Source organism: Trachemys scripta, chromosome 9, assembly GCF_013100865.1.
Source record: "Trachemys scripta elegans isolate TJP31775 chromosome 9, CAS_Tse_1.0, whole genome shotgun sequence".
In the NCBI taxonomy this organism is placed as follows: domain Eukaryota; kingdom Metazoa; phylum Chordata; order Testudines; family Emydidae; genus Trachemys; species Trachemys scripta.
The window spans coordinates 28,336,738-28,363,516 of record NC_048306.1 but is presented as its reverse complement, the minus strand read 5'-3'; the positions used below and the strand labels follow the sequence as shown (position 1 = coordinate 28,363,516).

General features: G+C 38.6%; 1 protein-coding gene across 4 annotated transcripts in view; it reads left to right on the top strand.

Annotated features, from left to right (window-relative positions):
* The window catches only part of HDX (highly divergent homeobox), a 96,176-nt gene extending 70,826 nt beyond the window's left edge, over positions 1-25,350 (top strand). For all 4 annotated transcript variants that reach the window (XM_034780961.1, XM_034780959.1, XM_034780960.1 and 1 more), the window contains 5 exons: positions 594-801; positions 7,930-8,009; positions 11,086-11,169; positions 16,131-16,253; positions 19,782-25,350. In XM_034780961.1, the coding sequence (XP_034636852.1) occupies positions 594-801; positions 7,930-8,009; positions 11,086-11,169; positions 16,131-16,253; positions 19,782-19,907 (621 nt within the window). In that variant the 3' untranslated portion in view covers positions 19,908-25,350. The remainder of the gene's footprint in view (positions 1-593; positions 802-7,929; positions 8,010-11,085; positions 11,170-16,130; positions 16,254-19,781) is intronic.
* The last annotated feature ends 1,429 nt before the right edge of the window (positions 25,351-26,779 follow it).

Genomic DNA, 26,779 nt, shown 5'->3' with positions numbered 1-26,779 from the left:
GCTAGAGAGGGGACATGCTGCTGCTTCTGGGATCCGTGGGAAGCCACGGCACACGTGGAGCGGGGCAAGCCCCAGAGCCCGCTCCCCAGCAGGAGTTCGAGGGCCAGATTAAAACGTCTGAAGGGCCAGATGCGGCCCCCAAGCCGTAGTTTGCCCACCCCTGATCTAGACCATCCCTGAGAGGTGTTTATCTAACCTGCTTTTAAAAATTGCCAATGATAGAGATTCCACAACCTCCCTGGGCAATTTCACTGACAACTCCTCCTAAAGGCTATTCTTACAACAGTGGAAAGCCAAAGCATAGTGCTGCTCTGGCTCTGCCCAGTTTTCTCTGGCTATGTCCTCTTTGTGGAGGGGAATGAGAGAGAGCTCTACCACTGGAGGATTTACAATATGCTGTGGGAAATCCCAAGGTGGCCAGCTCCACTATATTTTGGGCTGCTTTGTTCCCCTGGCATGTGGTAGAGCAGGGAAAATTGAGCCAAGGATCTTGCCCTCTCCCTGTCACACAGAAATGTTCATTACTCATGGTTTTAGGACTGTGACTTTTGTTACTATTTCTGATATCATCCATTTGTATTTCTCTCTATAAGACTTGGATTGGGAATCGAAGACGAAAATATCGTTTAATGGGGATTGAAGTCCCACCCCCTAGAGGAGGCCCTGCTGATTTCTGTGACCATCCTGAATCTGGTGCTAAATCAGCACTTACTCCAGGAGAGGAAACTGCTACTGAAGTGGGAGATGATAATGATAGGAATGATGAAGTATCAATCTGCTTATCTGAAGGAAGTTCACAAGGTATTTGAAACTGCAATTGCACTGTTTTGTTAATTATATTTTGCAATTTGTGTGCTTTTCATCCCTCTCTGGTGTGTACATTCTGAAGTGTTTGAAACAGTTGCTTTTTTTACCTAGGAAATGAACAGCTTTCTGAAACTCAAACTAGTATTTTTAAAATTACAGTCATTTGGCATTGTCCTTGCCAAGGTGGCGGAGGCAAGTTTTTGAGCTATTATGTAGATTTATAAAAACTGTAATAAGAACACCCATTCAGCGCTCTGAGCACTCTTTAACAATTTATTTTCTAAAACACTAAAATAAGTAGACCTGTCAGTTCCTCTTGATCAGTGGTTCTCAACCTATTTACCATTGTGGGCCGCATATGCAGCTCTCTGTTATGTGGCCACATCCACACAATATATATATGCTACTTGTAAATCTAAAAAAAATAAAATAAGGTTTAGTATTTGTTAATGACAGCAGTATGATTCAAACTGATATAGTACCTTTCATTTCAACACTGGCAAATGTTTACCAAGAGCATTTTAAATTAGCAAAATAAGTCAAACGTTAACTGTTAAAATGAATTAATTTACTGTAAGGGTGGCATGATATGTTGTATTGCCACCCTCCCTTCCTCGCTGCTGCTGGCAGCACAGCTGCAGAGCCTGCCTGCAAAGATGGCGCCCTCCCCCCCAGCCAGGGACTTCTTCCTATGCGCCCAGCCCCCCCATCTAGGGACTGCCCCCCAGCCCCTCCCCACATTGAGCCCCCAGCCAGGGACTGCCCCCCATCACCCAACCCAGCTGGAACTGTACCCCCAGCATCCAGACCCCGCCCCCCACCCAACATTTGGCTGGCACACATGCCTGCCCTGCAGAGACAGGGTGCCTTGTCCAGTGCTGAGTGCTGACCGCTCCCCCACTCCCACGGACTGTCCCCTCCTTCATCTAGTTCCCCACCTAGGCCCCTCAAGGACAGCCTCCTCAGCACTCAACCTTCCCATTCAGGGACTGTGCCCTAGTATCTAGCCCCCCATCCAGGGACTGCCCCCAGCCAGCAGTCCCCAACCTAGAGTCTGTCCCCCATGCATCGGTTGCACCCCCCTCCCCACGGTCCTACCCCCCTGCATCCTCCTGTCTGTGCAGGCTGGTCTCCTACCTCAGCAGTAACTCAGCTGCCCAGCCCGCCCCTCCCACCTGCCACTGTGGTCCAATTCCCGGGTGCCTGCTCTAGCTGGGGGTCAATGGACCTGCAATCTTGCAGAGTCTGGGGGGCCTCCTGCCGACGCTGCTGGGCCCAATCCTGAGGGAGGGGGCTGACGCAGGGCCTAATCCTGCACTGCCCCATTTTTGCTCTCCCCTCCTGCTGGCTCTGTGCTTGGGGCGGGTGCCGCTCCCACTCCGCCCTAATTATGGCCCTGAGAATGTCACATGGGCCACAGCTGTGTGCTGATTGGGCTGCAAGTAGGTTGAGAATCACTGCTCTAGATCAACTCAAATAAACAATCATGTGGTTTAATTAGAGTTACAACACAATCAAAACAGTCTAGTCCAAACATACCTACAATAGTATTAAAGCCTCTTTAAACAGCCTGATAACAATGCAGAGAATTAGGCAGTAAAGTCAGTAGCACTGGGCTGTTTAGAGGTCACCTAAAGAGAGAGAGAGAGAGAGATAGTGTGTGTGTGAGTTTGTTTGCCCACCCCTGCAATTTCATGAGTTTGAGTATTAAATGGGAATTAGATGATCAACTCATTTGCTCTGTCTCACAGAATAGAATGACCAAACCCAGTCTTCTGTGTCCCTTTTTTAAATTAAAACTCTGGGCCCTAAAGGAGATGAACTGCCACCTTTGCACGTTTCACTGGCTTCAAAAGTTGAACTAATTGCTCCCAGCGCTTCTGATTAGAAGTGATCAATAAACCCTGGGCTCGCTAAACTAAAAGGAAGTCTGTTTTAGTGCACACTGTTGCAGTTTTGTATGCTACATATGATCTTGTCAATTTGTTTGAATGGTATAGAGGAAAGAGTTAGAGACATTGAGAACTGTTGGGAACAAACTTGTGATGTCTTTGTCAAATTCAACTATAAATAGAATAAGATGATACAGAATTGGGTAGAACAGATTGAAATCCAAGGAAGATGCCAAAGTATGAGAATCCTTGACTTGCCTGAGGGAGAAGGAACTGGTCCAGTAGGATGTTTATTTAAAAGAAAAAAAGTGAATGTTATGCCATTTAAAGTGAAGGATGACTCAATATTCATTGAGCTAGGCCTTTTGAAGCTGAACACAGAGCTGTAAGGGATCCGGGCAAGAAGAATATGATTATAATAAAGCTTATGGAACTATGGACAAACACAGGATTTCCTTAGTAACAAAAATGAAAGAGATTTTTATATTCAGCATAAAGATTATTTTCCTACCAGCCACAAACCAGAAAGTAGTTCAAAATAGGTTAGGAGGCAGTAAAGAGAACCTTTATGGAAAATTAAAATGGATTAATTAAGAATAAGTTAACTATTTTATTAGACCCTCCCCAAGTCTGTGGAAAAACTGTTGGACTAAATTGCAACTAAAACCTTAGATATAGTAGTGGACTTTGACTCTGATAATCCTTAAAACTGGAATCTATTTGTATGCCAAAATTATTATTTCAGTTTTATTATTAGGTTGCAGACATTATTTCTTCTATTGGTACTGACTGTCACTTAGCTTTGAGTCTCCAGTCTGCTAAACCCATAATAAAGACTTTATGAGAGGAGAGAGAGAGGCTAATTATATCAATGAGGGTTTGAAAAAAGAGCCGACACTCCTGGAGAAGATAAGTAGTCCAGAATTACACGCAGCAGCTGTTTTGTCAGAGCTGTGTAATCACCCTTTTAACTTCTTTGGAAAATACAACTATAGGTTCCAAAAGGACATTCAGAGAGTTGAAAAGAACTACTCCTGGGGGAATTCTGCACCAAAAAATTAAAAATTCTGCACACAATATTTTAATATTCTGCATATTTTATTTCTCAAAAGAACACAATATAATCATACCAGTTTCAGTTATTTTTGGTCATTTATTTCAAAATACCCGTCAGCAAGTATGTCTATAACAATAGAGACAACAAAAAAGATTCAGGAAGTGTTTTTTGACAAATAGATTCCTTACTAGGCATATTAATACAGAACTCTGAGTAGTAATTCATTTAAACTACAATACAGAACTGTATTTCCTGCACTGCTCAGAAGCCGTGCAAAGTCAGGGATAACAGAGGAGCTGAGGGAGAGGGAAGTGTAATTGCTGGGAAGGAGCCTGGGTATGAACTTGGGGTTGTTGGTTATGAGTGGGAAAAGTATGGAGCAGATTCTTTGGGGCGGGGGGCAGGGAGGGTTTGTTAGGGAGCATCCCCCATGCAGATCCAGGCTGACCCCTAGCCTTTCCGATTCAGTCAGGCACATCTGCTCCATCTCTGTGTCCCTGCACCCCCATGTGTCTTTGAACCCGCTGCCCAAATGTGTCCCTCCACTCTCATTCAGACAGCCACTCCCCCCATCCCATATGTCCCGGTACTCCCTCCCCCAATCCCCATGTGGCCCTGCACCTCCCTCATCCCTGTGCTGTGAAGAAGGCACTACAGGCTCTTTCTCTTCCTTAGCTAGCCAGGAGTGGTGCCTCTGTTCCAGCGCCACAGTGCCCTCTGGTGGGAAAAAGGCCAAACTGCATCAACTTTCAAGCCAAAGTTATTTTCTGCTGAGGCTGCTCTGGGCTAGCACCATAGCGCCCTCTAGTGGTCAAAAGGCAGAACTTCAATAACTTTCTAGAGACGCTATTTTCTGCCAAAAAAAATAATATATGGGTGGCACATGAATTATGCGCACGTGCAATGGTTCAAAATTCCCCCAGAAATAAAAGAACTAACTAGGTAAGTGAAATAAGTGGAATGAGGCTGGTGAGGGCTGATCCTCTTTAAAAGTAGCTGATGAAAAAACAAAAATCAAAACCATAACTTGATGCAAAATTAAGGGTATATACTTTATCAAAATCAGAAAATGGAAAATGTTAGGGTTCACTAGTAACATTAACTGGCACTTTTGTCCATATTATGTTAGTCATATCCACATTAGGTGTATCGGTGCAGCTCTGAGGTCAGTGAGCTGTGCCAATTTACACTAATTGAAAAACTGGTTCTTCATGCTGGAAATTTGGATTCACTGGTCAAACTAAGCAAATGGTGACTGTTGAGATTACAGGGCAAGCTACGCTTTAGAGCCTTTTTCAGTCCCCGCCATGTGCACCCCTCTGGTGACAGCTTTTGCTTCCTTCACCCTTCTCTGGGTGGAACCACTTGGTCCTACCACCCTTAGACTAGATCTCTGGACTGCAGCCCAACTGTTTACCACCAGTGGTAAATTGACAGGCTCAATTGCTTTCAGCACCTGCAAGAACTTTCTCCAAAAACCTGTGACAAGCAGGCGATTGAAATGACACAGAACAGCTTCATCAAAACAAAATATTAATGCTACATTGCAGTCAGAGAAGTGAGTTAAAACAACAAAAGTCTATGAGCCAATTAAATATCCAACTGGTAAAACTGAGATACATATCCTATTCATATAAAATAATACAGATGTCTCCCTTGTTTTCCACAATGACCCTGGGCAGTGTAATAGGATTTTGTAGCTCTTGTGATTCAGGGCCCCAAAGGAGCTATGTGGCTTACTGAACTGAAGCGGCTGCCTTGCACAGATTCATAGTTACTGTGAATGTATGTCTCTGCAATTAGAGCAATATTAATTAATTGGGAATATAGGGATTGCCATACAGGTACAAACCAAGGAGCCATCCAATCAGCTGTTTAAAAATAGTCAAGCCAGATGCCACCAAGAAAGGCAAGAAATCCTGCTAATATACCTCAGTATACAATAGAAAGAAATCCTACCAACTGTTTTTATGATATGGTGGAATTGCTGGAAATTGGCTTGTGCCCTGAAGTGTGATTGATTGATAACCTTTCTAATTTTGTTCTAAATATTACTGTTGCAGATGTTTGTTCTTGTTTTATATTAAAGTCTAATCCTTTTCTGAAATATACTAAGCTATTTGCTTAATTAATAACCTGTGCAGCTATCAAAGGGTAACTTATATGGCCTATGTTTTTAACATTCTGTGTTTGATGAAAGTGGCTTGGTATAATTACAAAGCTAGAAATTGTTCCTTCTCTTATAGATGACATTTCCTGTACTTGAATCTGTAGCTTTGCTTATGTAGTTTAATGAGTTAGGCTCTTTCCCCTTTTCTATAACATTATTTCCCAGCATTAAAACACATGTAGGCATACAGTCATTGCATTACAACATGAAACCTCAGATCAATATCTGTTGCAGTGGTTTCTCAGTCTGGAATCCGTGGATCGCTACATTGTTGAAAACTACCAGGTAGTTGGAAGAGATTCTTTAATCACATTGCTGAAGCAACTGTCAGTCTTCATTCAGTGGCCCTTCCTGTTAGTGATAGCCTTGGCCAGGATTCTCTTTGAATTTCCAGAGATACTGGGACCAACCCTGGTCTACACTAAGAAATTAGGTTGGTATAACTACTTTGCTCAGGGATGTGAAAAATCCACACCCATGAGCGATGCAGTTAAACCAAACTAATTCCGGGTGTAGGCGGCGCTGGGTTGACAGGAGAATCACCCATCGATCTAGTTACCACCTCTCAGGGGGGTGGATTACCTACGCCGACAGGAGAACCCCTCCCGTCAGCATAGGTAACATCTTCATTGAAGTGCTGCTGCAACGTTCTAAGTGTAGACAAGCCCCAACTAAACAAAACAAAGAACCACCATTTAATGTCTTTTTCAAGAGATTCTTTGATGTAAATTCAACCAGGATTAGATTTGTAGATGATGTTAAAATTGGAAAGATAGCAAAAGTATCGGAGGACAGAATCAAACTGCAGAATGTTTTAGGGTATGTCTACACTTAAACCGCTACAGTGACACATGGGTTCTGCCATTGGCATAGGTAATCCAAGACATGGTAGCTAGGTTGATGGAAGAATTCTTCTGTTGACCTACCACTGTCTACACTGGGGGTTAGGTCGGCATAGCTATGTCTCTCCGGGGTGTGGATTTTTCACACTTCTGAGAGATGTAACTCGGCCTATATAAATTCCCAGTGTTAGATTACAACAATGGGGACCTTTGGCAAAAAAAAAAAAAAAAAAAAAATGGTGGGGGGGAGATTCTGTACTCCTTGTGTGAGGGAAACCCTGTGGAGAGGAAATAAATAGCATAGGTCAAAAACGAGATTAAGTAAATAAATGAGAATATTGTCACTGATTTCAATATGGCCAAATCTTGATCCCACTGTATTGGTTTTTTCAGTTTTCAGGATTAATTTCAGGGCAGGTCTACACTACAAACTTACAGTGGCGCAGCTGCACTGCTGTAGTTCTTCTGGTGAAGACATTCTAAGGTGACAGGAGAGAGCCCTCCCATCAGCTTAATAACTCCACCTCCGTAAGAGGCAGTAGCTATGTTGGTGGGAGAAGCTCTTCCACTGATATAACGCTTTCTACACCACTGCTTAGGTTGGTATAACTACATTGCTCAGGGGTGTGGATTATTCACACCCCGAGCGATGTAGTTATACCGAAATAATTTTGTAGTGTAGACCAGGGCTTAGTGGTTCCAGTGCACCAATATGGGGATGTATGCATGCATGTGAGTGAGATACACAGACAGACAAACCCACACATATATGTACCCTAATCTTTTAGGCTGGGATTTTAGGGAGTTTGACACCCAAGTCCTGTTGAAATTCAGTGTGTGTTGGGTGCCAGACTCCCTTAAGCTCCTTTCAAAACCCAAGCCTGAAGCTATAAGCAGTGAGAAATTGGTGTATAATGTAGGAGAGTAACTGACAAGAATAATGTCTGTCTGTCTTAGGCAGTGATTGGTATAAATGTGATTTGAAATGTTTGTGTCAAACATTAATTATATGCAATCTTCTTAATTACAAATAAACTTTGGTTTATAAGTCAAAGAAGACATCACCACATAAATATATCTTAAAGAAATTCCATAAAAAGGGCATTAGGGTACTAAAGCTAGAACTCCGAGGAAGATATAATAGCTCATTTATTTCTGCAGAAGAAACCAGTGAAGTTATTCAAAATGAAGAAATTGGTCACAAAGAAGAGGACCAGAATACATTATCTGCAGATAATGTGGTATGTACACTTTCCATATCCTACCAATTAGACCTTCTTAATTATTACTGTATAAACTGTCTTCCAAAGGCAGTATTTCTGAGGTAGTGAAGATTTCAGTTTCATGTCCTGTTAAAAAGAATCCTGTTTTATAACTTGAATACTAAAAATAAGCAGTTACTGATAGAATTGTGCATATTCAGTCAAAAAATTAAAAATATTTTCCATATAATTTAATGAGTAGAAATCTTGTGTTTTAGGAGGCTACTTAGTGTAACTGCATTACTACATTCTAGTCTTTCTCATCTCCAAAGTCCTGAGTAATTCTTCCACTCTACTCAGCTCTGGAACATTGTCGCTTCAGTAGAGTTATGCTCTGTGTATAGGGACATGTGGAAGTGCTGAAACAGTGTTTTGTCCTGCTTAGTTCTGGTGTACTAGCTAGGCCTGAAACAATTAAATTCAGGTTGAATGGTTAGGCCCTGAGCCAGCAAGGAACTTCTGTGTGGTTGCAGAGGTGCCATACGGAGCTCCTCCCAGTACTGATGCCTTATTTGGTTACAGCTAGCCTGAGATGTTCTGTGAACCTCAGAGACCAGATGCCCCAGCATCCTCGGTACATGCCTCACTATAATCTGTTTAATAATTTTGTGTGTTGGAAAGCCCAGTGTACTGCATGACAATATAGGGACAAATTCCCATTGAGTAATTAGGTACAACTCCATTGACTACACTGAGGTAGCCTTACTTTTGCTGTTGATGAATTTGGTTCATATACTTTTACTATCAATTTATTTTTAATTCTGTCAAGTAATAAGATTTTTGTCTGGGTGTTTTTACCTAATTCTGTAAAAAATTGGGGGTTTTACACTTTTCAAACATAGATCTAATTAAGAATGTAAAAGGCCAGTGTTAATCCTGTGTTAAACATAAATTGTTTCAATCACAATATAGTATTACTACCATATTTCGTGTTGAAAAGTGTTTATTTTTACAGTATTTAGCACTTACGTGGTATTATCCAATGTGTTATATTTTTGAGAAAAAACTCAGTGAGGTGAGAAGAATGATATTGAAAGTGTGTTATGACAGAACAAAGCATGTCACGTTTATAGGTTTTTACAGTGCCCATGAGGTAGTTTTTATTTTTATTCATATTTAAATTAGATTTCCAGCAGATGGAATGAATATAAATCAGTTTGTGATAGGAGGCTGGCATTCTTGCCAATAAATCAAGGAGATAAACTGCAAACTGAAATTACTGAATCTGTATATTTCTCGGCTTTTGAAGGTGGTGCGATCAGTGAGGAAGATAATGGTGTTAGGGCAGGTTTTTATTCTACTGTTTCAATCAGTATTTAATCTCTGTGAGCTAAGGTATAATAAATTTAACCAATTTTATTGCTGTTTAATAGAACAGTGTTTAAATTAGATCATTTTCAAATGATTAGGGTATAAAAATAAACACATAAAAAGGGCAGTAGGTTATAGAATTTAGGGAAAATGTGTTAATTTTTAAGGTAAAATTTAAATACCTTAGAATCAGTGATGTGTGAGATCTCCATAGTTAAGTCACAATTGAGTTTCTGTCATAAACTGGATTTTAGCTTTCCTGCTCCTCCCCAAATCTGAATTCCACAAACCAAGGAATATTGGCTTCAGGATCGATGGTTGGAGCTCAGATAGTTATCAGGATCCGTTGGGGGGGGCGGGGGGAGAATTGTCAGCCAGCTCCCTGATGAACCAATAGAGGCTCCTCAGAAGGCTGAAGATCCAATGTAGGCTCATCAGACAACAAGTTTAGCTTGTTAGAACCTGAATCTGTCTCCTGAGATTTGTTGTGGGAGGAGTTGGTTGGCCCCGAAGAACATACCAGTACCTGCAGTAGATGTTAGGGGGCCCCAGCAAGCCCCCAAATGCTTATGGGAGGTGGAGCATTAGAAGGGACTGCTATGATCAGGCCTGGAGTTCTTCTAATGCAGACTTCTGCAGGAAATAAAGGGGGAATCTCCCTATTTGCTATCCCCTCAAAATCTCCTTATTGCCCTCATTTCCCCTTTATACCTTCACTGGAAACATCATATGGTGTCCAGGAAGGAATCCCTTCACCTACACACCTCCGTCTGCCCACAAGTTGGACTCTACCCATAAATCACTTATATGTACTCTCAACCTGTCTTTACCTTAACAGAGGTTTATTGTCTTAGAATGTTTACAAAAGGAGGATGTTCTTCCTCTTGGATGATGACCCTTCTCTTACTCTCCATACGACTAGACTCAGAGTTTCAACAGGTGGAGACAAATGTATTTTTCGTTCACAATATATAATTGAACTCCCTAATTTCCTACCACTAATTTCTCTGTTTCTAATGGTGCTGGAAGAGGGAGAAGAGGCATAGGAAATTTGAGTCCCATCCCTGTCAGATCATTTTACTCAAAAAAGACTGGGTCAATTCCTAGAGCTATCACAATATTGTTGCTATAGTCCTAAAACAGACTAGACGAGGAACCATTTTTTAAAAAAGAGAGATTTTACTATACAAGGGCAAGAATTAAACCAGGCAAGACTTGCCAGTAGGAAATCCTTTGGTTTGCAGTCATTCATCATAGTGTCTGTCTTGCCTTCTGATTCTAGAGGAATAAACATTCCACATGGCTGGTATGACATCTCCCACAAAGAGTCTGTGGAAGAAATATTTTTTCCCCCAAGGCCACCTGTGCAGGCTGCAAGGAGAATGCAGTATGCAATTTAATCAACAAAAATATGGCAGCAGCTAGCTCCTCCACAGTAAACAAAGTGAGTCACCATGGCAACATTGTCCTAACTTTGAGTGTACATTGCCTCAGGTTGCTTCCTCCCTGGAGCTTTGCATATGAACAGAGTGCATGATCGCCATCTAATGGGTACTCAGAAATTCAAAATAATTTGTAAATAGGCAAAAGAAATACACTTAGGACTCTTCCTTCCATTATAATTTGAGAGGTGCAATTATTGTTTCTTAGGTCTAATAGTAGAGTAACGTAGAGACTTCTATTAGTAAGCTAGAAATTCAAGAATTTAGTTTTCTGAATGAAATACCTTTCACTTCTGTTTCAGAAAATCGAAATTATAGATGATGAAGAAAGTGATATGATTAGTAATTCCGAAGTGGATCAGATGAGCTCTCTTTTGGATTATAAGGTAAGTGATTGAGATCTTGTAATGTTGAGAGACACGTTCCCTTTACACAGAAAGCTCAAACAGGTTTTTTGCAGGGAGGAGCGTGGAAGGGTGGAATTCACCCCAACCACAAGAAGGACTCTGTTCCAGCATTCAGGCTGTGATAGTAGCTCGATCATCTATTTGTGGGTTCTTAGCCACTGGATCCTTGTTTCTGCAAAATGAAAGGAATACAGAAAGAAACAGCAGCATCAGTCCTTCATAGCAGCTAAATTACTATGATTCTAGCAGCTTCCAGTGGGTGTCTCACACCAAGGCAATTTATTTAGCATTTAAAACACACCATCTTTTTCATTTATATTTTTAAGCGAAATCTGCGTTTTCATCAAATACAAACTTTCTTTGTGCTAGGAGTCTGTTCTTTTGGGCTTTATTTTAAATATATAGCCTAATACTGCCAGAATTGGGAGGCAACAAAGCAGCTAGAGTCCTCTAATAAAGCAGGGAGGTCCGAGAAAACAATGGCTTTAATAATGTAGACCACAGTATAACAACATTGCTGCCCATTCTGGTTATAAAATGACTATATAGAATTGTCTTTGAAATAGTAACATGAAAAAAATGCTGGATACCCTGACATTCAGGATCTTCTGCCAAATTTGTAAAGGTTATACGTTTGTTATATGGCTTCATTTTATGCTTTGTGTTTTCTGTGTGAAACTGACAAATTTGTAACTTCCTTGTTTGTAAAATATACAGATTTTATTAGAATAGAACCTGTTTCTAAAACAATAAATTATTTTAAAAAGTAAAACAGACTATACCTTTTGGGGCACAAAAACGAATCCTCTGGGCAGTGTGTTTCGGGTAAGGGCAATGCAGGATGAATATGGATGGCGAATGACCTTTTCTTAATGTCACTTGTCACTGAACTGAATGGCTTGTTGTGACAGCATGCCCTACAGAATCTTGTTTGTTTTTATTACGTTTTGACATAAACTATTAGTCTTCATGGTCACATGTTCTCTGCATAAATATGCATGCTAGCTTTTACTGGACCAAAGCCCTGAGTAAATAGCTGACTTGCAAGCTTTCATCAGTAACAAATCCCAGTAAGCTGATTTTCCTACCAAAAGAGAATATTTTCTTTAAGCTACTATATGAACTGTATTGTTAGGACCAACTCTTTGGCAAGCCTCTAAAAGTCAGCTCACAATGTTTATCAGTTGCATTAGGGCTTGCATAATGGCAAATGCATGTTTAACTGTCCATTTTGTTCATGGAAAATGTGTTTTGTACACAAAAATAGCTACATCAACCACGATTGGGTCTGCTGAAAATTCATCACTGCTTGTTAGGCATAGACAGGAAATTGATTATCACTTAAGCTTAACTGAAATACAGGTTTTATTAATGTGAAATGATAGCCAGTCTGTAACAAATCTGTACGCAAAACTTTCATGTCCAGAACATACTATTAAGTCTCACAGGTTTTTAAAATAATACAATAAAATAAATGAATGCCTATTCTGCAGAACTTTTTTGCACACTCTTTTGGCAAAGTTTTCAGATGCCTTTTAACTAGACTTCTAAATTTGCACATGCAATCATTTGTTACCATGAAAACCTGAAAGTTTCTGTAGGAATTGGTTTATATGCATTATTGCAGGCCCAAATGATCATGTGAACAGATGTGTGGACCTAATTTTAAATGATTTCAAAATTTGGCTTTTTATATTGAATAATAAAGGGAAAAATAAAATCGTGCTAACACAATTCCCTTAATTTCTTGCTGTTAGAATAGTTGTACTTTATAATTTGTTCATCATAAGTTATGCACAGGAGGAATGTACAAAACAGTTACAAATTCTGGTATCTATAGCAAACTACAATTACACATCTCAAATCTGCAAACATGCACATTTATACATTTACAGAAGATGATTTTTCAAATTCATTTACAGTTTGAGCCAAATAACTAGGATATGCCTTCAAAAATTATTAGATCAAAAAGAGCCACTTTGAGTTCTGATGTGCATTTTATCCATCCAATAAGAAAAACACAATCATGTCTGGTTGTTGAAATATATAGTGTATGCAGTTTACCTACACTCCTTTAATTTAGGAAGGCTTAAATTTTTTTCAAAGAAAAGAACATGTAATGTTAACTGAAATAATAATGTTTTGCTGTGTTTATTTTAATGGCATGTTAAGTCCAATGTTTGTTGAAAGAATTACTTTGTAACATCACTATTAGGGCACTAGCATTCAAGCTTCCTAGTGCTAATTATTAATTATTTATTTCTAGGTGCTCTATATTGTGAAGTTTTGTACATATTTCTCCCAGGAGTTTAATGAACAGCATAACCGTGAAAGCACTTTGTGTGTATGTGTGGAGTATTATTAACTTTGCATTCAGAAATTCTTAGCTAGGCAATGAATAAATGTAGGAAGAGAAAAACAAGGTTGCAAAATAATTTGATGTTCTCAGTTCAGTTTCTAGCAGACGTGAATCTATATCCCAAAAACTACTACCAAAGCTGACAATCTCTTGGGAGTCACAGCAAAAAGAAAATGCTAAATTGGCATGGAGACCAAATTCCCCTCTCATCCCTAAAACTGAGTCTTCCAGAACAGAATTGAGGCACATGCGGCAAGGAGGGCTGAAGACTATGTATGGGAGAAATCTTGCACTGGCTGTGATGTAGCTTGTGCATAGTACTATCTGTTGTTATCCTGTGGAAAACTGGTGTTCAGCGCCATCATTTGGACACCTTTTGCAGACACGCCATTTTCTTAATCTTGAAAATCTAAACACAACACAGGTAGTTAACTACATATAATTTTCACATAACCTGATCTTTGCAAAGGGAAATACCTAGGGGAAATTATATTTTTATGTTCAAGAAATTAACTTGGAATATATACAGTGCTGTAAGTCTAGTAAGGTGTATGTGAGAATTAGCTGAAGTACTTACTGAACCTGAAGTTAAATCTGAACTTTTGATTTAAGAGATTTGCCATCTAGATATTAAACTTGTGCTTTGTAAATCCAATAATACATGTTGTTCATTGTTTATAGAATGGCTGAGGAATGCCTGGCTGAAGCCCTCTTGTTTATCTACCGTGTTGGCACCGTCAATGCTTCCCCACACTCCCTTACCAGTATGCCACAAATCTGACATGAAGGGACCATCTTGAGAGAAAGAGACTAGTACACTGCTGTTTTGTTGAGCCTGTTAATGAGGATGTCAGTTGTCGTGGTTTTTCTTTTCTATTTGGGTATTTATAGCGTGCCTGTCACTGTGGTATCTGAGGTGATGTGGATAGTGGAAACTGGGAATGAGAAACCATCAGCTCATTTCATATAGGCTATTTTAAGCAATCAGCTGATGAAAATTTCCAGCCACTACTTTCCTAGGCTGGATTTCAGTTATCCAAGGAATAGCTATTGGAGGCATGGAAAGGGGAGTTAAATGTGCAAAGATTCATTGGCATCACCTGTATCGGCATTGTTGGCAATAGATCGGCTGTGGAGTGGTTTGGCAATTATGAGCAGATCCCTTCCAATGATGGGCTAGGTTATTGATTAGGGATGAGTACTCTTTGGCTTTTGAATTAGGTAGGTTGGTGTCTCCTAACTAGTGCAGAAGCAGATAAAAAGGTTTTTCTTGGGTAGGAGTCAGGGTTGGTAGGGAAAAACAGTTTATAGACTCCTCTCTAATACTGTCTCTGTAAACAGTGAGAGACAAGATGGATGAAGTAATATCTGTGATTGGACTAATAAATACCTCACCCACATATCCTGTGATCACATCTACGATACTATCCCCAAACTATGGGCAGGCAAACAATGATGGAAGAGAGGCAAGCTTCAAGACCTCCACTCTGTGTAGCACCAGTTTGATCCCAGCTCTTCTCCTCGTACTCTACTGGAGCAGCTGGTGGATTGGTGCCAGGAGCAGCAATAGTGGATTCAACTTGTGGCTCAGTAGCTGTCTGAATGAGCAGTGTCTGGCTCAGACCCAACCTCAGAAAGTTAAGAAGCAGACAAGCTTTAGTATTTTGGCCGGGCCTTTGAAAAAATTTCCTTCCCATTCTCCAAACAAAACAGATTACCTTGAATGCATCACTATTTACATGACTGACCTTAAGATTTTGAGGAAGTTTATTGAGGTGATCCTTTGGTGTACAAACTTAGCTGACTCCACATAACATACGTGTTTCTGGGTGCCATGGAATTAGGGAATTTTAGGGATTTTTCCCTCACCTCTTTCCATTTCAAGCTTCCTGCGGCAATAGTGGCACCTCGCTGCTGTCTGTCTCACACAGTTGGTTTACATTTTCGAGAGTATCTTTGCCAGGGAAAGAGGTAGAAACTTCCTTTAAGGTGATAGGTGAGATTCTCCTCTCTGGGACCAAAAGACAGTGCTTATTAAAAGTGCTCTAGAGGTGTACAATAAGTCCCCTGAATGCTTTGTCTGTAGTGTGATTGCTATTATGCATGGAGTTAATATGCAAAATGACTCCGCTTCCTGGAGGTCTTCGTGCCTTGAACATTGTCGATTGCATATGCCAAATAAATAAATGGAGTTTATATAGGATCAGAAGAAATGGCTTGGTCTATGCATTTACTGGGCATTATAGGCCTAGTATGATATCACTCACAGCCAGTTAGAATGCCCCAATTGTGTTAATTTCTAAAGCCTCATAAAAAATGCCTTGTTCTGTCTTAGTGCCTAATTATCAAACCAAAGTAATAAGGTCAGACAATGCTAACCCTGAAGAATTTTTCCATGATGATACTTTCACAGGGAATCTTTATTCTCTAGAATAATTTGATTTTACCCTATTTTACTTTTATCATAACAAAAGAAACTCACTGTTATTCTCTTTTATTTGAATATAGGTACATTTGATGTCATAATTTTATCCAATACTAATTCTTACTTGGAGAATTATATCTGTTTTTTTCTCCTCAGAATGAAGAAGTTAGGTTCATTGAAAATGAATTGGAGAATCACAAACAGAAATATTTTGAACTACAGACATTCACGAGGAGCTTGATACTTGCTATCAAATCAGATGATAAAGAACAGCAGCAGGTAAGTCTAAGAAGTAGGCAGCAACTATGTCAGACTTTTTTTTTCTTTGTCTTTTGTCATTTTCTTACTTATTTATATTATGGTAGTGCTTACAGGCCCCAACTCAGATTGGGGCCCTATGGTGATAGACACTGTATGAACACACAGGGTATGTCTACACTGCAATTAAACACTCGTGGGACTCTGTGAGGGGGAGGGTCCCGCAGCCTGGTTCCAACCTGAACCCAAATGTCTACACTGCAATTTTACAGCCTCACGATCTGAGCCAACCTCAGGTGTTTAATTGCAGTGTGGACATCCCCACAGTAAGACTATTCCTGCCCCTGAGATCTTGCAGTCTAAACAGACAATACAGGCAAAGCATAAGAGAGCGAAAGTATTATCTTCATTTTCCAGCGAGGGAACAGAGGCCCAGACCAATAAGTGACTTGCCCAAGGTTAAATAAGAAGTCTGTGGCAGAGCCAGGAATAAAAACCAGATCTCCTCAATTCCTGCCAGTGCCTTAACTACTCTCTTTAGTCTTAGTTTGCTCCGAGGAATCATTATTTTTGTACCGTGTCAAGTAGCTTTCGGAAGGCCAGATCTTCAGCTGGTGTGGTCTCCAAGGATGTCAATGCAGACATATACCCGCTGAGGATCTGGTATTCTGTGGTAATGCATAATGTGGTGCCGGTAAGATAGTGGGGTTTCTTCTCGTCATTCATAAAAACATTACCATTTTCCTCCTCAGTTTGTTAGGTGGAACTATGGCCCCAATCTAGCAAAACATTTTAATACATTACTTCACTTTAAGCACATGCTGTGGTACTTTGTTGGATCAGGACTTATGTGCACAGGTTGAATAGTGATTGAGGAGTGTGTGTATGCTTGTTCAGCTTTCCAGTCACAAACTGTAAGTTGTGGGGATCGTCCACGTACAGTAAATGAATACTGCTGTACAAAAAATATCAAATCTCCAATATCTCTTCTTGTTACATAGTTTTTGATGTTAAAAAATAAAGCAACATTTTGAAGCTAAATTTATACATTCTAATCATCACTTCTTTTAAAATAATAATGCTCCTTGTTTATTACAGTATTTAATTTAAGGACTGAGCACAGCTGACAATGTACAATAAAGCTTAATTTGGAGTCCTGGAGATGTCTCAAACTATGAAACTGAAACATCAATTACAGCAAACTACTAATGACGTTGTACATACGGCCCAGTCCCATATTGCCTACTCACATGATGTAGGATCAGATCCGTAGAGATGGTCTTAGATAGTCCATTTTTTATATATTCATTATAATGTAGTAATTAATTGTCCTACCTGAAAATTTTAAATCTTGGGGTAATTTTGCATTAAAATAATCATATTTTTCAAATGAATTTTATACTAGAAATAACATTGGACATTTCTGCTTTTGAAGTCAGTGCAATTCAGTACAGTTCCTTTCAGAAGGATGCAAAAATCTGGATGCATATTAAAAGAGAATTATGTACATGTTTTAAATCTGTTACCCTTATATTTACATTTGTGTCAAACTTGCAATCAGAAAAAGGAATCAACCCACCTGCCCTCTGGAAATTAAAGATATGGAGTAAAATTTTCATAAGAGCTTAAGTCCAATTGAATTTCAAGTGTCAGCCTCTTTTGAGATTGGGACTTCAGCTTCTAGGTTATTGTGGATGCAGATTTAAATTAACTAATGTAAGTAATATTTGAGTTTTAAGATTACATGGTTTTCATATCACTTTATATTTCTAGTAGAATTTTCATAAGATCTGAAGTGATTTAGGAGCTTAAGTCCCATTCTCAAAAGAGGCTGACACTTGAAATTCAAGCTCCTAAATCACTTCAGATATAAAGTGATATGAAAACCATGTAATCTTAAAACTCAAATATTACTTACATTAGTTAATTTAAATCTGCATCCACAGTAACCTAGAAGTTGATTAGGAGTAAGTGGTCTTAAAAATGATCTTATAAACAGAATATGCTTTGCAAAAAACGATTACTAAAGTAAAATGTAAATCCTAAAATATTATCTTTTTATTTTCATTTCCCACTTGATTTCCCATTTGTGAAATGTGCCAGATTGGCAATTCTGATAACTGATATGAGTTTACTCACAAAACAGGAATAGCACTGGCAGCAGCAGGGCAAGTTTCCTCTATATTGCTCTGCAAATGTGTGTCTGCCTTGTTCAGGAGGAATCATCTCTACATGCTGATTTAATGTTGGCTTTTTTACAGAGACTGCCAGTAAGGATGCAAGTATCAGTTATCAAGACAATACCCATTCACTAGGGACTAGAATGAGGCCACCAATTTATTACATGTAAAAACAGCAAGCAGTTGTCAGTTGGTGATGACAGGTAATCATTACCATTCAAGGATGGATTTGAGCCAGTAATCTACAAAGGCTTCATAACCTATAACCTATTACCTACATCTTGAGCTATCAAGGCCCCAAGAAAATACCTGTCTGCAAATCTTTAGACTGTAAGCCCTCCAAGGCAGGGGTTGTCTCTTCTGTGTTTGTATAAACCCCAGCACAATGGGGCCCCAATCCCAACTGGTGCTATTTTAATATAAATATTGACAATGAAAATAAGTACTCCAAATTTAAACAGTAAGTTCAGACATTTATCTTACATAAACCAACTGTCAGTATTTCTTAAAAAATTATAGTTTCTGCTTTTGACACACCTATAAATCAATAGTGCAGAGCCAAGCTATTCATTTGTTACAGCATATAAGCCATAGAACAGATCTAATTTCATGAAAACATTCTGGGAATCCTTCAATATATGTAGTTTCTTTTTCTTTGTGGGCAAAGGGTATGGTTTGTAGTATTTCTTGTAACTGAAACAATTAGCCAGTCTGCAAATATATTGTAAAATATAATCATCCTAAAAATGTCTTTATTCAGGAAAAAAATGTAGTGGCTAAACTTCTTTAGTTTGTCCTTGAATGTATTCACTCTAAGGTACAAAGAAAATCTAAAATAAATATATATCATACAAACTAGAAAAGTGTAACTGTTAATGGAAGAACTACAATAGAAAAGATATCACTGTGATGAACAGACATTGCAGGAGTAGAAAGGAGTCACTTGCCAGTATATTAAGGCATTTTTCTTGTGTCCCAAGAAGAAAAGATTAAATTATTAATTTCCCTCTTCAACTACTGATGATGGGAGGTTCACCGTTGGATAATCTCCTCTGTATGCATCTCAGGATACGGTAGTTTCTATTTTGAAATATGGTAATTTGCCATCACTACTTATGTTTTCATTTTATAGCTGAGATATCACTGTTTTCTTCTGTGCTTGCAAGCAGTAAACTTGTTATCTGGCAATAGTACAGTGGTTACATCATTTTTGGACAGCATTCTGTTTCTTCTTTAGTATTGGGAATTTCACCATTATCAGTGAAAAAAATCATAAAAAGTAATCCTTTACTATACAAAGTACTTAATGAGTTAACATGAAATTTGAAAAATGTGTCCAAATACTAATTTAATTTTTTTTTTAACATAGGCACTGCTGTCAGATTTACCTCCTGAATTAGAAGAGATGGATTTCAATCACGCATCTCCAGAGCCTGATGATACCTCATTCAGCTTGTCGTCTTTATCAGAGAAAAATGCCTCGGACAGTTTGTGATCTTTGGAGAAAAATAATATATATACGCACACACAATGCTTAGACTGCCTAACAGGTGTGCATTTCAAGATAACTGCATTTTGTTACCTGATATCAGTCAGTCAACAAGAACCTTGGTAAACTAGGCAGACCTTGCTGAAGGGTGAATGTGATGTGATATGACTGCAACTTGCGGTGACAAGGAATATGGAACTTTGTTTTTGGCAAGTGAGAAAGCTACATGGGGAAAAGTTTTAGTTTTTAGCATCACAGCCTTGATTAGGGTCATTTATAATTTTCCAAAATAATTCTTGCTTTGTAGCAAAATTTATTCTGAGCAGGGATCCAAGAATGGAAAATAAATGTGCAGTTACACAGCCAGGTAACATTTCAACGTTGCTTATCATGTAAGACTCACCAGTCCTGTTTATTGTGACCATCGCCTTTTCCCTTGCTCCTTCTTACTCAGGTAGGTGGACTGAAAATTGGGAATCCAGATGGAAAAATGAGCTTGTTATGGGCAAATGGACAGAGTTGTTCTTGGACCCCTGAAAAAATCTGAATTAAAAGATTGATCTAAGGTGCTTATTGGTATATAAGTGCAAATTGTTGAGTCTCCCATTATCTCCTAAAAATGTCTGAAAAACACTTGGAAGACGAAGTGAATAAATTTAATTGGCTTCAATAAATTACTAATGTACAGAAGCAGATCTAAATGTTGTAAACCATTAGGCTTTTACTGGAAACTCTTGATTGCTGGAGAAGGCAACTGTTTCTGGTATTATTACTATAGTGATGGGATTAGATAAAGTTACACCAATATTTAGAGTTTTACCGTCATAGTGTTTTTTTTTTATTTCACTTCATTTTATAAAACCTGAACAGTAAAGGCTCTGGTTCATAAAGATTCAGGAATCAGCTACATAGATTTTCTACAACCATACTCCATTTCATTGCAACAGTGCTGTCAGCCAAGGACAGTCTTCATCCCGTCTCCCTTCGAAGCTGTTTTAGTGTTGGAATCTGGGCCCCACAAATTTCCTCAGAGTGATTCAATGACTAATTAGCCCAATTTAACACATTGTGTCATTCCGCCAGCAGACTCCAGGTGCTGACAAAGAATAAATTTAGCTGAAGTTTTTAAACTGCATGCCTGATAGCTTTAGCCACTCTCTGCTAACTTATCCTTTCTCAGCACTCATTCATACTAAATCTCACATCTCATTTGAATAAATACGTTTACCTTGACAGATTCAAATAAGTTCAGGATGGTACATAGTATTGTGGCATACAGCTAGAACTTGGTCATTTCTAGTCTGAGTATTTACAAACCGGCCTCACTAAACCTTAGGTCACACCAGCTTGAGAGCTAAATTCTTTCACCCTTATGCTGAATGGTACCTTATTCTGTGAGTAGTGCCACTGAGACTGTTTACTGTATAATGGGAGTAAGGTTTGAACAATCTGGTCTTTCTAAATAAAAACAGTCTTAAGTGTCCAAAAAGAGGAAAATCCATGCAGAGTTTGCACCCTCTGTCCATCTTCTCTCTTAAACTGAATTCCTGTTCCCAGGTGTTAAAGAAACTGCTGTCAGCACTTTTTCTGAGGGACAAATGTATTCTATCATAAATATGGTGTTAATGTATTAACTTCATTCCAGCCCTAAATCTGACAGTCATTTCAACCCCGTACTGTGAGAAACGATCACTGTACTGTATTTAAATATATTATACATTTAATTTACATTACTATACACCCTAAGATAATAGGCGTGATTTATTATAGGTTTTCTGCTCTGGGTTATTAACTGTACTATCTCTAGATAGGAAGATCCTGCAACTGACAATAAAACCTCATGTTTTCAGTAAGCTTTATTGAAGAAATTTAAAATGTGGTGTCTAGCCCTCATGCTCCACAACTTGGACCTTAATTCCGTTACTTCTCCTTGACATGGGATGGCAAAAGGCAGCATCTTCTTAAAGCTAATTCTTAATTTTGTGGTCTATGAATCTTTTTGCAATTTTACCTTTTACACTAGTAGCCAATCACTGCCATTAGTAATTTTGTATTGTTCTGACTTGCTTTTTTCCTGACATGACATCAAACTAAATCAGGAAGTTCAGATTGGATGAACTGTGCCAAAAATAGACCTTTACTCAGTAAACTAGAATCCTGGTTCATGATATACACCTAAAACCCTAGGCTCCACACTCCTTGGGTAGAATCTGTACTGAGTGTTTCCCTTTGAGCAAAATATGCTTTGACTCTTTCTTCAATATAGGATAACAGAGCATTTATAATAAAATAGTCATGCTGTCACATCCAGAAATGATCAGCAGCAACGTAGGATGATCAAGAAGAAATATTGAATATGAAGTATGTTCCTATGTAATAAGATGCTCTATAGAGCTGTATTGTACAGTTGTTTGAGTACCTCCGTGCTTCTCCTCTAAATAACCGTCATCCATAATACCTGCAACATGAAAAAAACAAAACAAAAAACTCTTAATGGTGAGTTATTACCAGTGCTAGTTAAAAATATTGAGGAAATATAGATTTACAGGACAGAGGCTGCAGAACAGCAGACTTGCTCTTCTACTGCACAGTATGGTTAAAAACTTGGAAGAATAATTATCTTTGAAAATCATGAATGGCCATTTCTGAATATTGCATTCCAGCCATTCTCTGTCACCACACGTGTCTCACGGCTTCATGATTTGATGTTCTGTTCTCCAGAAAGACAGCTAGATATAATAATTAAGTTCACAGGGTCAGATCAGTAAACATGACATCAACAAGTCCCCCTATGTCTCTGTCCAATTCTTCATTTGCTGCCCCCTTTCTCTTGTTTAGGCATCTGGTTGGGGAGCAGTGCTGGTCTAGGAAAGTGCACACACTCTTCATATTAAATGTTTGTGGATGGTAAGAGTGGAAGGTGCTTCTGCAGTTCTGCGATCAAACACAGGGCTATGGTCTTGGCTAAATTCAGTCCTGACCTCAATGGGTGCATCTTCTATTGACTTAAATAATAGGGAATTGTGACCATGGAAGATAGGGCAGAATTTGGTCCTATGACCTCATATTGTCCATCCATACTTCCAGCTAAATTTGTCATGATAGCTAGCTGATATGTGTCTAATGCCCAGAAGAGAACATCTTGATGTTTGTCTCCTGAATGAATTCTAGGTATTCTTCAGCTGACAAAAAGCAATGTTGGCTCTGTTGATCTTGGACATTTTTAGGATTTTGGTTTACAATTATTTCCTCTGTTCAAAGGTAGATAAAGAAATACATTAGATGCTAAATCATCTTTCACTGCACTATAGATTGCAAGGAGGATTTATTTTTCCATAAAAAATGGGAGAAATAATCACAGCTGGTACTATTGTACCACAGAGGAAGCATTAAAAAGCAGCCATTTCACTTCTTTGGATCATAAAGTTAAACAACAGATACAGCAAGAGTGCCATGAGTTAAAGAACCGTCCATCAACCTCCTGCTTGGTCAGTGAGGGATGACTTCACAGACATTGTTTATTCCTGACACATGTTTTGCAATGTGGATTATAGAAGAGAGTATCCTACTTGGAGAAAGCCTAACCTGAAAAAAGGCAATTGATAACAGACATGCATTTTAAACCAGCAATAAGGTGCTATCTCCCTGTAGGGAGAAATGAAAGTATGTCTCATGCTCATCAACTTGCAATACATAGGGAAAGTTGTACCTTTGAGGTACTGCTTGTCTTAATTTCCTGAAAATGTTTCCTGTATTGCCTGCAGGGCTAACAGGAGTGAGTAGTAATGAATATTTCTAGTCAGTAAATTAAGCAAATATGGCTTTAAATTCACATGGAGAACTGATCTATTGAGAAGGTTTTCCTTTTCTTAAGTAGTCACTTTTGAGATTAGCATTGGACTTTAATATTAAAGTACCTTTTGTGTGACCGAAGTCAGTATTCAAATAAGAAAAACAAGAGCTTTGCAGCTCCTTGGAGACAAAGTGGGGAGCAAAATAAGGAGATAAACCAAAAATGTAACGTGCCATTTTAAATTTGAAGCAGTTCATCACCTCTACCCACCAAATAAAGAGATAGTATGGGTGTCATATAACAATGCAGTTATATAATCAGAATTCTATGGCAGGAATATGTGTGGTGAAAATCTTATTGTGGAACTTACTGCTGCAAAGTGGTCACCCATCTAATAACAGAACTGTACTATTGTTACCATATTAGTAAGGATTAACCCTTAAAAACTAGTTGGGTGCACTGCCTTTCCCATGGGCACTTAGCCATAGCAGATTCTCACTTTCGGGATTCTGATGGCATGAGGAAAGAAAATAATTAATACACATGAATGGAAAATTAAGCAGACCATCTGAAAAATCAAAATTTAGTTTACTGATAACATTACAACCAAAAGCTTAGTTTACTGTATTATACTACCTCCAGTTCCACTGCCCAGATCTGTCAGCAACAACCCAATTATACGATAGGCTGGCTGGCTTATAGAGGGTCTGGCATCTTGGAAGCATTCTTTCAACTTTAATATGAGGTTCTGCTTTCTTTGTCTAAAAATCCAAGATTGCATGAGTTAATCAGTTATCAAATTTCCGATCAAAGTCAGAAAATGGCTGGAACAAAATCTCGGACCAACTACTCATCAGAAGGCATCAATGCCACCTTTTGGCATCTGATTTGTCCAGCCAATTAATATTTTACCACACTGGCTGACCAAATTTTGCAGCCTCAAAAAAGCTATGGGCAAAAAACTAAATTATACCAGAAGACTGGAACAGTCTTTGGCAGATTGCACTGTACCACATTTCACCAAAGCAGAATCCACAGTATTACTCAAATCAAAGAGTCTGTTTCCCTGTGAGCAAAAATGGCTAGCATTCCGCTTAAAGGATGCGAGATATATTAAAAAAAAAAAAAAAAAAGAAGAAGAAGTGATTTAACAAAAAAGCAAATATCTAATCAAGAAATGTTAAAAGAATGTTCCTTTAAGGAGAATGCTTTCTGGTCATTTCTGTGGTAATATGAAGCATTTTCACTGTATCACTGAATTAAGTGAATAAGTCCTTTAGAATCCTGTGTTACATTTTACACATACTACCTCTGAAACATAATACCACCTTAAGACCACATAAAAAAATGTGAACTTTTTTTGTTTAACTTTTTAATGGGCAATAACTTCCAATAGACATATTTTTCTTCAGCTTTATACTCATTTTTAGTTAAGTGTTTGTGTTGCATTTAAGGTTTATGCTTTTTAGTTTTGTATTTTTTTTTTCTCTTCCAAGCTACACAAACTTTTGACAAAGGAACGCAATGAATGATGACATGACTGCTAGCAGCAAATATCTCCAATGGCTGATGATGGGACACTACATAGAGAGGGCTCTGAGTTACTACAGAGAATTCTTTCCCAGGTGTCTGGCTGGTGGGTCTTCCCCACATGCTCAGGGTCTAACAGATTAGCCATATTTGGGGTCTGGAAGGAATTTTCCCCAGGGTCAGATTGGCAGAGACCCTGGGTTTTTTTTTTTTTTTTTGGCCTTCCTCTGCAGCATGGGGCATGGGTCACTTTCAGGTTTAAACTAGTGTAAATGGTGGATTCTCTGTAACTTAGAAGTCTTTAAATCATGATTTGAGGGCTTCAGTAACTCAGCCAGAGGTTATGGGTCTATTACAGGAGTGGCGGAGTGAGGTTCTGTGGATCTGCAATGGGCAGGAGGTCAGACTAGATGATCATGATGGTCCCTGACCATAGAGTTTGAGTCTACGATATGGGGAAGAAAATATGGAATGTATATGTTAGGGTCAATGGAAATGTTACCATCTTCTGGGTTCAAATACTGTTAATAAGATAGTAAGTAGATTGCTGTGCTTGGTGCAGCTATTGAGGCAATAGATATTGCACTTAGAGAGCTCGATCAGTGCCAAAGGACTAATGTGACATTTCCTAACATAAAACAAATTAATTTCTGTGATGGAGAGCAGCCAAGTGATGAATCCCAGCTACATACTGAAAAGAGTAAGATTTAAAATCTAGTGGGTACATCACTGTATGTGATTAAATTAGTCTATCTTTAGTTTTTATTTGCAGCTGCACTTGTCTGCACAGAAAGAGTATTTTTGATTTGCATGCAATAAAGGGTCAAATCCTAGTCTTAGAATAATCAGGGGCAAAGCTCTCATTAATTTTAACCGGCTCAGGATTTGGCCCCAAGTGCAGGCCAAACTGCCTATGAAAGTTTCACATCAAAAAGAAAAGTGCTCTTGTAATTTCCCACCAACCCATGAAATAGTTTGCAGACTGTTTTAAAAAAAAGTTTAAAATGTGTTAGGTGTGGGGAGAAAGTCAGGTGCAAACAAACATGTCAGTTGAAACAACAAAATTTACAAACACTTTTTAAAAAATATTTTGGTTTTCATTCAATAAAGCATGGATATAAACTGAATGCAAAGGATCTCTTAAGTGGCAAATTTGACTTTTTGAAGGTGGAAGTGCTTAAATATTATAAAATGAAAAGTATAAAATTATGGAAACTCCATTGAAAATGTGTCTTATGATACTGTGCTCTCTAATAGAAATTAAATACAATTTACTAAGATTATTACATACATCATGTGTGTGTGTTGGTGTGTATGTACACACATATAGATATAAAACACTAAGTTAAATGTGATTCACTCACATTAGCATCATCAAAGGCATATTCACTTGAGGAAATTCCAAATGCAATACTTGTAAAGTAGATATCAGTTGTAACAGGTAACTGCCACATCATTTTTGTTGTTACTTATATTCAAGACATACTTTTGGATTAAATTGAACGCATCCATATAAATATTGATTATAGTTTATCTTTCATAATTCAGTATAACG